Below are 14,354 nucleotides of genomic sequence, written 5' to 3' on the forward strand. Positions count from 1 at the left end.
ACTTTAATCTCGAACCTGAGTTGTTGAGCCTATCCACAACTGTGTTTTATTCATGGAATGAAGGAACAGAAGAGATACTATGGACTGGTATTCCAGTCTACTGTTTCAGTGGAATAAGAATATTCCTCTCAAAGAAGAGTTTAAAAAAAAGTACCCTTGAAGGAACAGTAGAGATACATTTTGCAACTAATTGATGCTAAAAGTTCCCCAACAATGTATTGGATAATAAAAATAATGTATGTATTACTATAGCATTTTTCTTTAAACAGGTAAAACTTTGTGATTTTGGCTTTGCCCGAATCATTGGAGAGAAATCATTTAGGCGTTCAGTTGTAGGAACACCAGCCTACCTTGCTCCAGAGGTTCTGAGAAACAAAGGCTATAACAGATCTCTGGATATGTGGTCAGTGGGTGTCATCATTTATGTAAGCCTCAGTGGTACCTTTCCATTCAATGAAGATGAAGACATACATGACCAAATCCAGAATGCTGCTTTCATGTATCCACCTAATCCGTGGAAGGAAATTTCTCTTGAAGGTAATATCTGTTTGTGTCTGTTCTTATTTAAGTGCTCAAAAGAGTAGATGTATTTTGCTTTTATATTTTTTCCTGTATGAAACAGAATTTAAAAAAAAAGAAAATCCAGTAACGTGAAGTGTCTGTTTTGTGTTATCAGCTGCTTTAGACATTTCTTACAGAGCATGTATAGACTGCATATGGCATAATCTCCTAGCATGGGATTGCTCCAGGAGGTGTTGAAGGAGGCACATAACTACCTACAGATGATATTGCTATAGAATCTGTGGGGAGTTTAAGCTGCTATAATTGGTCTTGTATATGTTTATTTATCATTCAGCTGTATTGCATCTGCAGCCTGTTTTCTTGTTCTACTTGTTCCAGTAATTGAGTTTGGTTTCAATAGGGTGCTGTACTCTGATACCTTTGTGTGGAGAAGATAAAAGTGAACAATCCCATAGATGAGATTTCAGGAACAGTGTGAGAAAATGTCATACAAGAGACTTTATGCAGGGGCAAAAGGCTTGGAGATAACTGTGAGACCTTTGAAACTCGAGTTCTGGTCAATGGCTTCAAAGACTTTTGATAAAAATCAAAAGAACAATGTGACTAGTTCACTAGGAACGTCTTTAAAGAAGGTTAATTAGTTCTATTAAAAATATGTCTAAACACAACTAAGTAGGGCATTTAAAAAAATAGGCACTTCTAGTTTCACTAACATTTTCACGTACATAACATTTTCAGGCAATTTGATTTTATTTGAGATTTTTTTTTTTTAGTCCAGAATTCTGCAGGATTATAAGTCTTAAAGCAAAGAAACATTATAAGTATCAGACTCTTATATACTTTTCTGAATTGTAATATGTGCCAAACTGAATTACAATATTAGCATTTATAATTTCTGGTATTTATAGTACCATTTTTCTGGTTTTCAGGTGATATGTTTAACATACCCATTAAGCATAGTTTAGAGCAGTGTGCCTAATGCTTACTATAATATATATTACAGCCATGTGAGATTCTGAAAATGCTCTGAGAGCATTGTTTGTTATTTTATCTCAGTGGCAGATGAAGTTTGAAATCTGTTGGAGGAAAAAAAAAGCTATAAATCTGCACAATTACACACTGAAGTTCTCCTGAACCTCCACACACTTTGATATGTAAGCTGACAGAATCTGTTGGCAGCAATGCTTTATCTGTCGCTAGAGATAAGCAAACAGCAATCAACACAGGGGAAGCTGCAAGAAATTGTCTCCCACAAGTTTCTACTGTGGTAGACAGAAGATCAATTTTTGCACTCAGAGGTGAAGATTCAGTAGAGCACCTACAGAAAACTCACCTACTTGGGTGTTATCTCTCCATTTGTAGAATCACAGCCTTCATTAACAGTTGATGGATACCAGGCTGCAAGCATGCAGAACAGAGGGAAACACACTTTAACAATTTACTAAATTAAAATCTGCTTATACATTGTGATTGTATTACATATTTTGGATTGCTAGGTCATGAACCACTCTATTGTGTTAAATGAAAACCTGGAAAATATCTGAAGAGATTCCATTACATCAGGGAGTTGAAGTCTGGATATCTGTCCAAGTATTATTTGATAAGGCTGATTTTTAGAGCTCAATTTTGAACTCAAATTCCATATTACTTAGGGAAAATAAAGGAATGTTTTTCTCATGTCCTGCTCCACTCTCCTGCACAGCTTGTGAGAGAGCAGCTTGTGAGGGGAGCTGCCCCTGTGGACCTGCTGGCTCCATCCAGTTTCTGTTACCTCTGACAGTGCAGCATGGTTAAAATGCAAACCTGTCCTGGTGTCCTAATGCTTCTAATCTGGATTACAGGTCTGAACAGTGCCATGTTAATTAATGCCACAAATGATTGGATCATTTAGAGGAGAAACACAGATTATTTTAAAGGTTTTATGAGGGAACTTCTGCATGCCTATTGCAAAGACTGGTGCTGAGGAAACAGCAGTTAAACCCTTTGTGTCTTGTCCGTGATTATTACTGTGATTCAGAGAGCCAAATGTCTAAAACTTCTTGCAACTGTAGCTATTCCAGTGCTCTCTTCAGACCACTGCTCATGTAAAAAGTTTAAGAATAGCTAAACTTAGTTATTGCCATCTTCTATTTTTATTGTAATCAGAGAGGGGAAATCATATATTTCTTTGAATTCAATAGTGCAGCAATTAGAGTGAATTATGCTGTGTTTACCACCACTTCGGTTTTAGTGCAGACTACACGCTTTTCCTAATACTTGCTAAACAACATATTAATTTGTGAGCTAGAATGCAGAGGGTAGCAAAATTTTAAAGGAAAAAAAAAAGAGTCTGATCATGTTTAACAATGTGACTGGAAAAGTAACAACAATGGTAAAGTAGCCTAAATATTCCAATATATGTTACTTAGTCAATTACTGGTCTTTTAAGTAAAATTGGCTTTTCAAATTTTAAATTGCACTGATGAGGTGATAGATTTATAAAAAAACACATGACCCATAACAATTTAAACTGCATGGTAATATAAATAATATACTTAAAGTCTAACAGATTCAGAGGAAAAGAACATGGAGATAAGTTGTGTTTTGGAGGAAAAGTGTGTCATATTGGGTAATATTCTGGTCTGTGTTAATTTTCTTGATAGTAACTATCTCTGTAGCATTTTAGAGCAATTCTTAAAATCTGCAGTCACAGGCCAAGGCAAAATACAGAACCTATTTGAGGATAATATTTTCTGAGTGCTTAATGTTTTTAAGTCACTATCAACAATTGTCTTCTTTGCCTGTCATTTATATGGTCTAGTCCTCTCTTTCCATAATGTGTCTGTCTGATATCATAACTCCTGGATTAATTTCATCAGCTCTTCCTGATGGGAAATTTAGCTTTTTTGTGTAGTGCTTTGTCCTTCCTTTTATCCATTACAATGTAACTTACAAAAATGAAGACCTTTCAGTTTTGTAGGTCTCAGATTTCTCCATAGGGAGTTCTGATTTTTACCTAAGTGGCTGCATTTTTCGATATTTTTCCAGTAACTTCACTCTTTCAAAAGAACACATCCCAAAACCTGATTCTGTTTTTGGATGTCTAGATAGGTAATACATTACTGGAGATAGGTTGTTTTTGTAGTAGATGTTTGGTATGTTTTAGAAAACCAGTTTTTTTCAGAGCCATTCAGCATTTCATTGTCCAGTCTCTTTCTGCTCTCTCTTCAATGTTTGTCAAGCCAAGCTGCATTTCTTAAGTCACTGAATTGCTGTATGACAATTTGAACTTAATTCAGTCTTCATTGTGGCATTTTGCTAGATACTGATATAGAGTAATCTACTTGCAGAATTCCTATCTATTTTATAGCTTTAAATTTCACATGTCTCAAACATGGAACCTGTTTTCAACAGCTTTACTGTTTGTTTCCAGTTTTGACCTTCCAGTCTACCAAATTTGCATCATCTCAAGAGATTTATTTTTACTTATCTACGTGATACAAGAAATAAATGCTGCTAAATATAAAGATAGAACTCCATGATGATTTTTTTTCTCTCTACCTGTTAGTATATTTTATGTAATGTCTTCACTGTGGTAGCTATTCTTTTGAATTGTATGGTCCTAAAATGTGCTGTGTCAAGACTGGAATTATTCATAGTGTGTTTCATTCTGCTGTCATATTTTCATAAAACATTGTCTTTATAATTGTTTTTTCATCAGCTACCACCAGCACAACTATTGCTACTAGCCTGATGGGCTGTGTGATATATGTCACACATCATTGATTAGGTTCTTCACATTACTTAATATTATTAAAATAACTTGGGAAGAAACAATACAATTCCTATCATGCATTAAATTTGATCATGATGTCCCTGTTACAATGCTTTGTAGTCATAAATAAATACCACAGCTGGCTTTGAGTCAGTATTTATTTATACTTGTTACAACATAATGTGAATAGAAACTCTGAGTGCTTCACACATTAATGAGAAAGTCACATGAATGAGTGAACATTGAGTATGAGGAGGTCAATGCATGTTATAGCTCCAAGATGCTCTCTGCCTCTGTAAATGTTTTGCTAGCTGTTGAAAAGGAGGTCTTGACTCTACTTACACATTTGCTTGGATAAATTAGTATTAGGAAGCCTGTCTTGTAGGGTACAGCTTAGAATTGCCAAGGATTTCTTTTGAGAGTACAGCTGAATCTATGTCCCTGAAAATCTCAGCCAGCTGAAGATAATTTTATGCTAAAATAACTGCATGTACACTAGAGCATTTGTCAACAAAGCTGTATTGACCAGCCGCAGGAAAGGGATTTGTGTGTATGAAAAAATTATAATAATGATGACCTCTAATCAATTAACCTATTCTTAGAAAAATCCAGGGCCTAGGAGGTCCTGGACCTTCTATATTAGTGGTAGCGGCTTAAATTTGTACAAATGATGGCAGTAATAGTAGGTAGTATTCTAGATGTACTTAAAAGCTTCTTAATCAATTATAAATTTATCATTAATTTAGGAGTGCTTTTTAAATATCCTTAAGGTGATTTCTTGTTTATAACTTACATAAAAAGTTTAAATCTGTAGGGAAGGACTAAATGAATGATATGTGTGTAAATAGGGTTTTCAGATATTTCATGGACTTTTGCATTTATGTGCAGGTCACATCCTAATTGAGTTAAAGCAGTCATTCCTTTGAAAAGCAATTATTGTGTTAATTTGATACTTAGAGTGAAAATTTTGACTTTGTCTGCACTACAGTTAATTGTTTGCCATATTAATAAACTTGCATAAGCAGTATAGAGTAATGAACCTCCTGACTGTGGAGGTTCTTTCCAGTGAATTGAAACTAAAGAGCCATCTTTCCTAAAATCAAAGGGATACAGAGCTTTCTGAAGTTTGCATTTTAATTTTTCTGTTGGGGATTCTGCTGAATGATCACCTATCTAAAAGGCCAGTATTCATTCTACTGGAGTAGTTGGCTAGTTTATTCCCTTTAACAAAGTCTCCAGCTCCTGGAACTTTAAGTCCTCAACTGACTGCTTACACTATCGTAGAAGGTAAGCAGGAGCCCATAAAAGTGTTAGTAAAAGCACTTCCATAATCCTCTCAGAACTTTCACTCAGGTTGCCTTCTTGGTGATAACGTGGTGCATTCTCATAGATTGTGTGCAGAGCATAGGTGGTCTTCCTTAATGCTCTGAATTTATTTAATTATTGATTTTACAGAGGAATACTATAAAATTTTATAAAGCTCCTAAAATGTCTGATAAGGATTGCTTGAAAACCTGATTTTAAAAAAAATCAGTGAAAACATTTAAAAATACTATGTAGTTACTACCCTCTCCTCAAAACTGCTTTATCTTCATAGACAGAATATTTAATTTTGTAACAGATGATGCCCAGATTTGGCCCCCTTAAGTTGTATGTCTAAAGTAAATGTTAATGCCTTCCAAATTTTTATCTTCAGTGTTTTTAAGCAGTGCAACTGAAAACTTAATTATCAATTACGTGATTTTTTTTTAATTCAAAAATTGAGTCAACATGAATCTAACTATTCATTCATTTTACATGAATTGAAGCCAGACTAAGCTTTGTAAGATAGTGGCTGTCAGGATCTGTCAGAACAGGATGGAGGTTTTGTGAGTTTAAACACAGAGAAAAACAGTGAACTTTCCACATGTCTTTTAAGCATTTTAGTTCCAGCACTCACAATGTCATTATTAAACTTCCTAGATTCTTCTTTGCTTTACACTGCACTGTTCTTTTGTTGCCCTGCTTCTATCTATCACTTGCATCTTGGATTCTGTTACTCAGACAGAACTCTTACAAGTTCAAGAAGTGGCATTTCTTGAATTGCATGATTCCTGATAAAAAGTAGGAAAGACTCTTTGCTGTTGGAGCTTGTATTTTCTTCCTTCACCTAAGTTTGAAAACTTTGAGTAATAAAGCAAATAAAATTGTATCAGATAGTTTGAGTTTCTACTTCATGTGTACTTCTAGTAGTCATGTTGCATTTCTGCTTATTTATTTATTTGGGCTTATTTCTTAAGAGGCAAGGGATAGGCAAAACTTTCCTGACAAAAAGAACTCTAGATAAAAAGCTAAAAACAAACAGCAAAACTGGCTACAGAGAGCAATATTCCAGTGGTGAAAAAAAAGACTGTCTGTGTAAACTGTTCGCGACTGCTCAATACTGACAGTTATAACCATCCAGAGGAAACTGCCTTTTCACTCTCATCATAGTTTGCTTCAACAAGGCATTGGTAATTTCCCCCAAGAATACAAAGAAATGTGTTATTACATGTAAATACATCCTTGTCCTGAAGTGAAAAAAGGAGCAAAGGGGCCCCTCGTCCTGTTGTATCTTGAGGGAGATTGAATAGCTCAATATGTTTTCATCACTTGTGAGGCTCACAGTCATATCTGCTTCCAGTGGGTTGCACAGAAGGAATGTAATAGAGACATTATCAACCCTCAGTGGCAGGAAGAACATTCAGTAGGTACTTGACAGTTACTGAGACTCATGCTGGGATATGTGCACCTACATCGCAGCAGTTACCAGGACAATCCACCCATTCATCAAGTTCTTGACCTATTTTCCAAGCTGAGATTCGTAGTAAATGATTGAAAAATGAACTCTGAAGATCATACACTCCCAAATACCACTAAAAATAATAAAGAAATGGTAGCCCTGCTAAATTCACATTCAGCACTGGCTTATGTATCAAAAGACAGACTGAAGTCTTACAGTAATTCTGCTGAATTTAACGGTAAGTTGGACAGTGTTGCAGAAGATGCTGATGTTTGTTGATAACCAGATATACTGCTGTAGGTAAGGGATTATGTTTTCCTCTTTGAAACATGAGATGAAAACAATGGTCACTACTTTTTGATAGGTGGTATCAAAACCATTGTGTATGACTGATTCCCGATCTCTTCCCCATAGCTTGAACTTGAGAATGTCTCCTGTGAATAAAGAGGAAGAAGATTAACCCCACAATTTTGGAAAACAAATGAGTTTTAAGAATGATGCCATCTGTCAGTAATGGTCCTACTGGATATCCACTGACTTTCTTATCTCACATAGAGTTCGCCAGCATTTTGAGAGGGAACAAAATAAGCACGAGTTAGAGAATTTAGCACTAACTGTACTTGATACTAAAAGAGTCAGTAGATAAAAATCTGTTTGTCCACAATAGAAAAGTAAAATTAGGACCATCTGTTCCAGGAAAAGAATGGCTCAGAGCCTGTGGCAATGCTTTCTTTGTCAAAAGTCCTGAGATTTATTTTCTATCATTCCAATGATTGCTTTGATTTCCAAGACAGTATTCATCACCAGGAAGTCAGGGCTGCTTTAGTGATAGTCTTCTATTGCCAAGAATAGGCTTGTCTGTCAAACTAACTGCATAAATTCAGATAGACTGCCATGTGCATTCCCATTTTCCTAGATATTGTTTTCATTGTGCTCTGCCCTGTGGCAGAAGCACACGTAAAGCCCTAGATGGCAAATGGAGCCTGCAGAGAGGAAGTCTTTTGTCAGAACCCAAGGTGTCCCTCAGACACTCTTGGATGTTCTGGGTCCAGGGCAGAAGCCTCTGAGACCCTGGCAGGCAGCCAGAAACCCCTGTGGTTTTGAGTTTGACCCATGGAACAATTTACCAACTTTGCAGGAAGAACAAGAAATCACAAAAGTTTAGATATTATAATAGAAGTAAACACAAAGTAAAAGGTAGGATTTTTGAGTGCTGTACAGGGGGGTTTTAGGCCTTGTACAGAGGGGTCTGAGTTTTGTACATGGGGGTCAGAGGTTCTAAGATGGAGGGATTTGGGCGTGCCCTGTCCTCCTTCTTTCTCCTTCCTATTCCCCATGTTCTTGGTGATGTTGGCACTCATAGATTGGTTTAGAGTAGAAAGTCACTGTTTAACATAGGTAATAGGCATTGGGGAAAAACTATAAACATTTAATACGTAATGTGTGATATAAAAGATGGCACCAGCCCCTTGGGCGGGGGAGACGAAGACGAAGGGAGACGGAGAGAGACGCAGAGGGAGAAGGAGTCAGGGAGAATGTCAGGAAGTCTGTGTGCCTTGAGATAACATGCAATAAACTGCCTTGAGACCAGACTACTGAGTCTTTCTTTGAAGGCACGGGTTGGAGGAGAGACTTTACCACCACCCGGAGTCACCCCAATCTGGGGGAGACTCCGGCAGTCTTTGTTAAAAAAGAAAAACTTTTCCATATTGTTGTACAAAATACAACCTCAGAGATAATTGGTTTAAAGAATTCTGTCCCATCTCATACTCTTAAAACAGGCAAGATGGTTATTCAGCTCCTTTAATACCCAGCTGGCAACAATATCCATCTGACGTGTTTCAGACCCAGTGCCCCTCAGTGATGCCGTGTGTCTGTGTTAATTTAAAGACCATCTTTCCCTGTCACCAGGATATGAACAGAGAAATAAAGATGTAAACCAGCACACTTTGGACATGCCAAGGGATAATGTGATGAAATGGAAAAATTGCAGGAATATTATCATTCCTTGTGGCTTGTCAGTTATTCTGGAATAACAGTAGCTTTAGCTTTCCACCAGAACACATGCTGAACATTTAGCACCACGTAATAGGATTTAACCTTTCATTATAGTCTCTTTTTTTTTTTTTTTTTTTTTTTTTAATGTTTTTCTGTGATCGCATTCAAAGCTCATCAGTCTCATTCCAGAGATTTTTCCAAATGACTCACTCATGGCAGTTCCATGCACTGGTCATTAGCTCATGGGTCTCATCCCTTCAGGCACCACAGCGCACATTTCTACAGGATGAAAGAGTTGGGTTTGTTCAGCCTGGAGAAGAGAAGATTCCAGAGGAGACCATGTAGCGCCTTGAACTACCTAAAGGAAGCTACAAGAGAGCTGAAGAGAGATCTTTTACAAGGGCATGTAGTGGTAGGGCATAGGGTAGTTGTTTTTAAATGAAAGAGGGTAGGTTTAGGTTTGTTATTAGGAAGGGGCTGGATATCAGGAAAAAATTCGTGACTGTGAGGGTGATGATACAGTGGGACAGGTTGCTCAGAGAAGTTGTGGATGCCCCATCTTTGGATGTGTTCAAAATCAAGTTGGACAGGGCTTTGAGCAATCCAATCTAGTAGAAGGTCTCCCTGCCCATGGCAGGAGAGTTGGATCTTTAAGGACCTTTCCAACTTAAACCATTCTGTGATTCTGTGTACCTCAGTGAGTCATTGACTCCAAAACCATAGAAATCATACCATTTTTAAAAGAAGCCCCAACTGTCGACTAGCAAGCAGAAACAGTGCTCAGTTCAAAAGAATAGTATTGCAAGACTTGATGACTTACAAAACCAGATTTCTCCACTCAGGGACTAGGAAGATGCTGCTGTCAGCTAAAAGTGACACTGAAAGTCTCAGAAAAATATCTACATATATATTGTTTACTGTGGTACCTGAAGAATACTGTTCTTGGGAGGGAAATGTTAAAGCTGGAAGATTTGGCAATGAAGAGAATATTTTTACTCACAGTAACCTTGCACCTTGCTGCTAAAAATGTTGGTGTAGGAAAACTCCATTTATTATGCCAAGTTTTGCTCATCCTCTGCCTCCATGTGTCAAATCACACAACTGTAAACCTCACTTAAATGAGTTTTTTTTTCTCTTGAGCAGGATCAGTTTGAGACTTATTTTCAGGCAACAGTTCAGTAAAACAGTTGTAATCCCATTAGGAAGGGTTGCATGGGTGCCTTCAGGTACATCAACATTGGCTGAAATTTGTAAAAAGGAATAAGAAGGGATAACTTCCCTCTTTTTACAACTACCATGTCTGTGTAGCTCTCTGTTTGCATGTTCTAGTTGAAACAAATACATTTGAGCTAACATTTCCCAATATTATTTCCTTTCAGCTATTGATCTCATAAATAATTTATTGCAAGTGAAAATGAGAAAGCGCTACAGTGTGGACAAAACGTTAAGCCACCCATGGTTACAGGTATTTCTGCAAATTCCATGTTTTTCCTTTTGCATTTAGACTCTAAACATATAACAAATCTTCAATTTTAAGCACAGTAGAATCTACAAAAATCTACAAACCTTCGGATGTTTTTAGGTCCTTAGAACCTCATGCTCATTCACCAATTTACCTCATTAATTTCTGAAGTATTAGATTCCAGTACTAAACAGTCTTATGCTGTCAAAATACATTTTAAAATATTTTATCTTTTTTGTCTACTTAGAAAATTATGTATATAAAAAAACTCCTTGTAGCCATTTGATTTACATTATTTCATTGCCTACAGTTTACTCTGATACACTTCTTATTAAAATTATTCAACGGGCTTTCACTTCACAGTCATCACAAAAACTAGTGAAATTGTGTGCTTGCCAGGAAAATACATTTACCACATTCAACTGAATTCTTCAACTAAAAGCTGAGATATAAGGAATTTTTAAGATGCTAGCAGTCTCTGTCTTGGGCTCACCATATGATATGGTAATTTTTTTTATCCTGGCAGCAGCAAAATTGCTGCAATTTTTAGGCCTAAGACAAAGCAGGGAAGAGCCAGGGCTTGTTCTAGCATCTGCAGCCAAGGAGCAGGGAAGCCTGGGGACAGCCCAGGCTAGGGCATTGTGTCCCTCCCTGGAGATGAGGGCAGGATGAGGCCAGACAGATGCATCAGCCTGTCAGATCTCCCAAGGGAGCTTTATTTGGATCTAGGAAAGTAATCATGGCACAGGCATGGCATAGACCAGATACATAATCCCCAGTCCCAAAGGAATCTTTATCAAACCAGAAAACTGAGTCCTACTTCGATATCTTACAGCTGATGCTGTGTCTCAAAGTAGATGGTATAGGAGAAAAAGGGCTGTAACTGCCCATGCTGCACACCCCCCCCCCCCCCCCCCCCCCTTTCTCAGGGACATTTATCTGGAGCTTGCTTTCTTCCTTTCAGATTTCCTGTCCCTCACTAATTTTTTCCTCCAAGACTGTTCTTCTCCCTGGCAACCATTGCAGGATGCATTTGCTTGAATCTTTGAGAACCAGACGTGTCTGGGCTAAGGTCTTGCAGCAAGGATGTTTGCTGTCTCAGGTGACAGGACAGGGTCCTTCTCTTCTAGATCCACTTTTATTACTTGTGTAGTAATAAATGGAGGTCAACTAAGATGAGGCAGTTCAGCAGCAGCTCTAGCACTAGGGATGGGATGAGTCCTCTGTCTACAAGAGTCCTAAATTGCAGGCTAAGGAAAGATAACTGATTATTTTTCCTTACAGGACAGTGAGACTTAGTGTTGTTCTCTGAGAGGATGACTCTCAGAAATGGGCCAAAGTATATGAGATAGTAATGATGAAAGCTTTATGCATTTACTGTGTTTGGGCTTTCTGGTGCTTTGGCTGTGTGGTTAGGCTGAGACAAGATGAAGGAGAAAAAAAGAAAACTGGATACAGGATCATGAGAGATGAGTCTGCATGGGACTAGGATTGGATCTATTACTGCAGCTTCATGCGTGCTTTGAGTGGGAATAAGAAAAGAAATTTTTAAACTTGCATACTTTGGACAGATGAGAGGCTGCAGTGCATGATGGTCTAAACAGCATGAGGCTCAAACTAACTTCCATCCTTACATTGGCTGTCAACATGGAGTTCCAAACTACCTTATTGTTTAGATGTATACGTTTCTTTGAGCAAACCAGTAAATTGCCCAAGTTCAGAAAGGGAGTTTTTCCTAGCCCAATGTGAATTTATGCTCTGCATGATTATACTGAGATACAGACTTGACTGTCTTGACTGATACAGGTGCATCAGAATGTACATATATGATTTAAAGATGTTTCTTCTTCCTTATTCATCTTGTGGCTAGAGGGAGGAATTGCGTTATCACCATGCCTTAGTTAGATATTATGGCAATCTATACATATCTGTACATTTTGCAAAACAACCTGTAACATCTCAATACTATACTTGTGACAATTCAATAAAATCAATTTATCAAAAAATCCGCTAGAGATGAAATTTATATTTTTAGGCAGATTTCACATTTATATAAGATTTTTTCCATTCTAGAGCAATAGGGATGACCCTTAGATAGCTGAATTAATAGCACTTTGAGCGTTATTGATAGCAGAAGGGAATATAATTTATTTTAGGAAATCTAGAAGTAATACTGTTATTCTTTTTCAGGACTACCAAACCTGGTTAGATTTAAGGGAACTGGAATGTAAAATGGGGGAACGTTACATCACCCATGAAAGTGATGACTCCCGGTGGGAACAGTATTCAGAAGAACATGGATTGCAGTATCCAGCACACCTTATCAGTCCAAGTGCTAACCATAACGAAAACACCAAGCTAGAAGAAACAGAAATGAAAGCCCTCAGTGAGCGTGTCAGCATCCTTTAAGTTGCATCCCCTATAATCTGTCAAAACACTGTGGAATTAATAAATACATACGGTCAGGTTTAACGTTTGCCTTGCAGAACTGCCATTATTTTCTGTCAGATGGGAACAAAGCTGTTATGCTGTTACACTGTTGATATATCTGAGTTGCCAAGACAAATCAACAGAAACATTTTTGTGTGACCAACTGTGTTGTATTTACAAAAGTTCCCAGAAACACTAAACTTGTTATTGTGAATGATTCATGTTGTATTTAATGTACTAAAACCTGTCTCCACGGTGCCTTTGCAAACTAGTGTTTTTCTTACTTGAGCCTCATTTTGGTAAGAGAGAACTTTCCCGTGAAGATCTCGGGGGTATTTTGTGCATCGTTAGTATTGTAATTGTAAGCAAACTCTTGAAGAGTAGATTATAACTGCTGTTCTGTGAACAACTTCTACCATTTGGATAAAAGCTTTATTTAGTGTTCTAAAAACAGAAAAGGCAAAAAATAATGAATTGCATAGAATTGTACAGTTTCAAATCAGATAACCTGTGTGTGTGTATTTCTGTGTTTGTGTATATAGATAGACATGCACACAGCATAACTTGCTCTTAAGCCTAAATGCCTTAGTAAAATATAAACTGCAGCATGTCAGTTTTATTTCCCCTTTTCTTAAAATATTCTTCTCTGTTATGAATATTCCCTAATATGTACATTCAGAAGCTAAATAACGTGTTGACTTTGTGTATGTTTTCAATAAAAGTCTTGTTAAAATAAGTTCATTGATGAAACTTTCTGTTTAAAGTAATCCTGGAGTGGCATCAGAAGTATGTAGAATAAATTAATTCATCATTAAAGAAGACAGCGTGGAGGTAGGTCGGAAAATGCTGCTGGATAACCTCTGTACCTATCACATGTATTTTATAAGAACCTAATCGGACTGATTTTGTTCAGTTTTGAAACACATTGAGGGAGTGGGGAAGTTGAGGATGCATTAAAAGAATTTTAGTTTTTTGAGGAATGTGCTGCTTCTGCTTTTCCACTGAATTATACTGAACTGACAATGTATTGCAGATCTTTTTTGCTCTTCTTCCCCTGAAAACTTTAAAGATACTAACTGTCATTTCTAACAATTACTTAGACTACCAATACTAAGCCATTTAGTTTTAACACTGGGAGATGTTCAGGCTGCACTATAAAAACACGTGACAAAGGAACTCACTGAAAAGCTGAAATTTATTCTACGCTGTTGTCTGTCTTGGAAAAAAACCTGTTAATGTATAGGTATTGAAGACTGAGGTTAAAAATGTAAAGATGCATTGGACTAGAGTCAGAAGTAAGCAAAGATAAGAGCTAATAGGCACATATGGTAAAGCTCCACTCCTCAAATATTGGCTTTATGTTAGAGTCATGAGCTCTTCATTAGATAAATCCATTCTTTCATTGAAGAGCTTTGTCCTGAAAAAAT

At 37.1% G+C, this 14,354-nt stretch overlaps 1 protein-coding gene across 2 annotated transcripts in view; it reads left to right on the forward strand.

The window, feature by feature from the left end:
* Positions 1-13,654, forward strand: part of PRKD1 (protein kinase D1) — a 118,506-nt gene extending 104,852 nt beyond the window's left edge. For both annotated transcript variants that reach the window (XM_053981113.1, XM_053981114.1), the window contains 3 exons: positions 270-537; positions 10,415-10,500; positions 12,688-13,654. In XM_053981113.1, the coding sequence (XP_053837088.1) occupies positions 270-537; positions 10,415-10,500; positions 12,688-12,906 (573 nt within the window). In that variant the 3' untranslated portion in view covers positions 12,907-13,654. The remainder of the gene's footprint in view (positions 1-269; positions 538-10,414; positions 10,501-12,687) is intronic.
* The last annotated feature ends 700 nt before the right edge of the window (positions 13,655-14,354 follow it).

Source organism: Vidua macroura, chromosome 6, assembly GCF_024509145.1.
Source record: "Vidua macroura isolate BioBank_ID:100142 chromosome 6, ASM2450914v1, whole genome shotgun sequence".
NCBI lineage: Eukaryota > Metazoa > Chordata > Aves > Passeriformes > Viduidae > Vidua > Vidua macroura.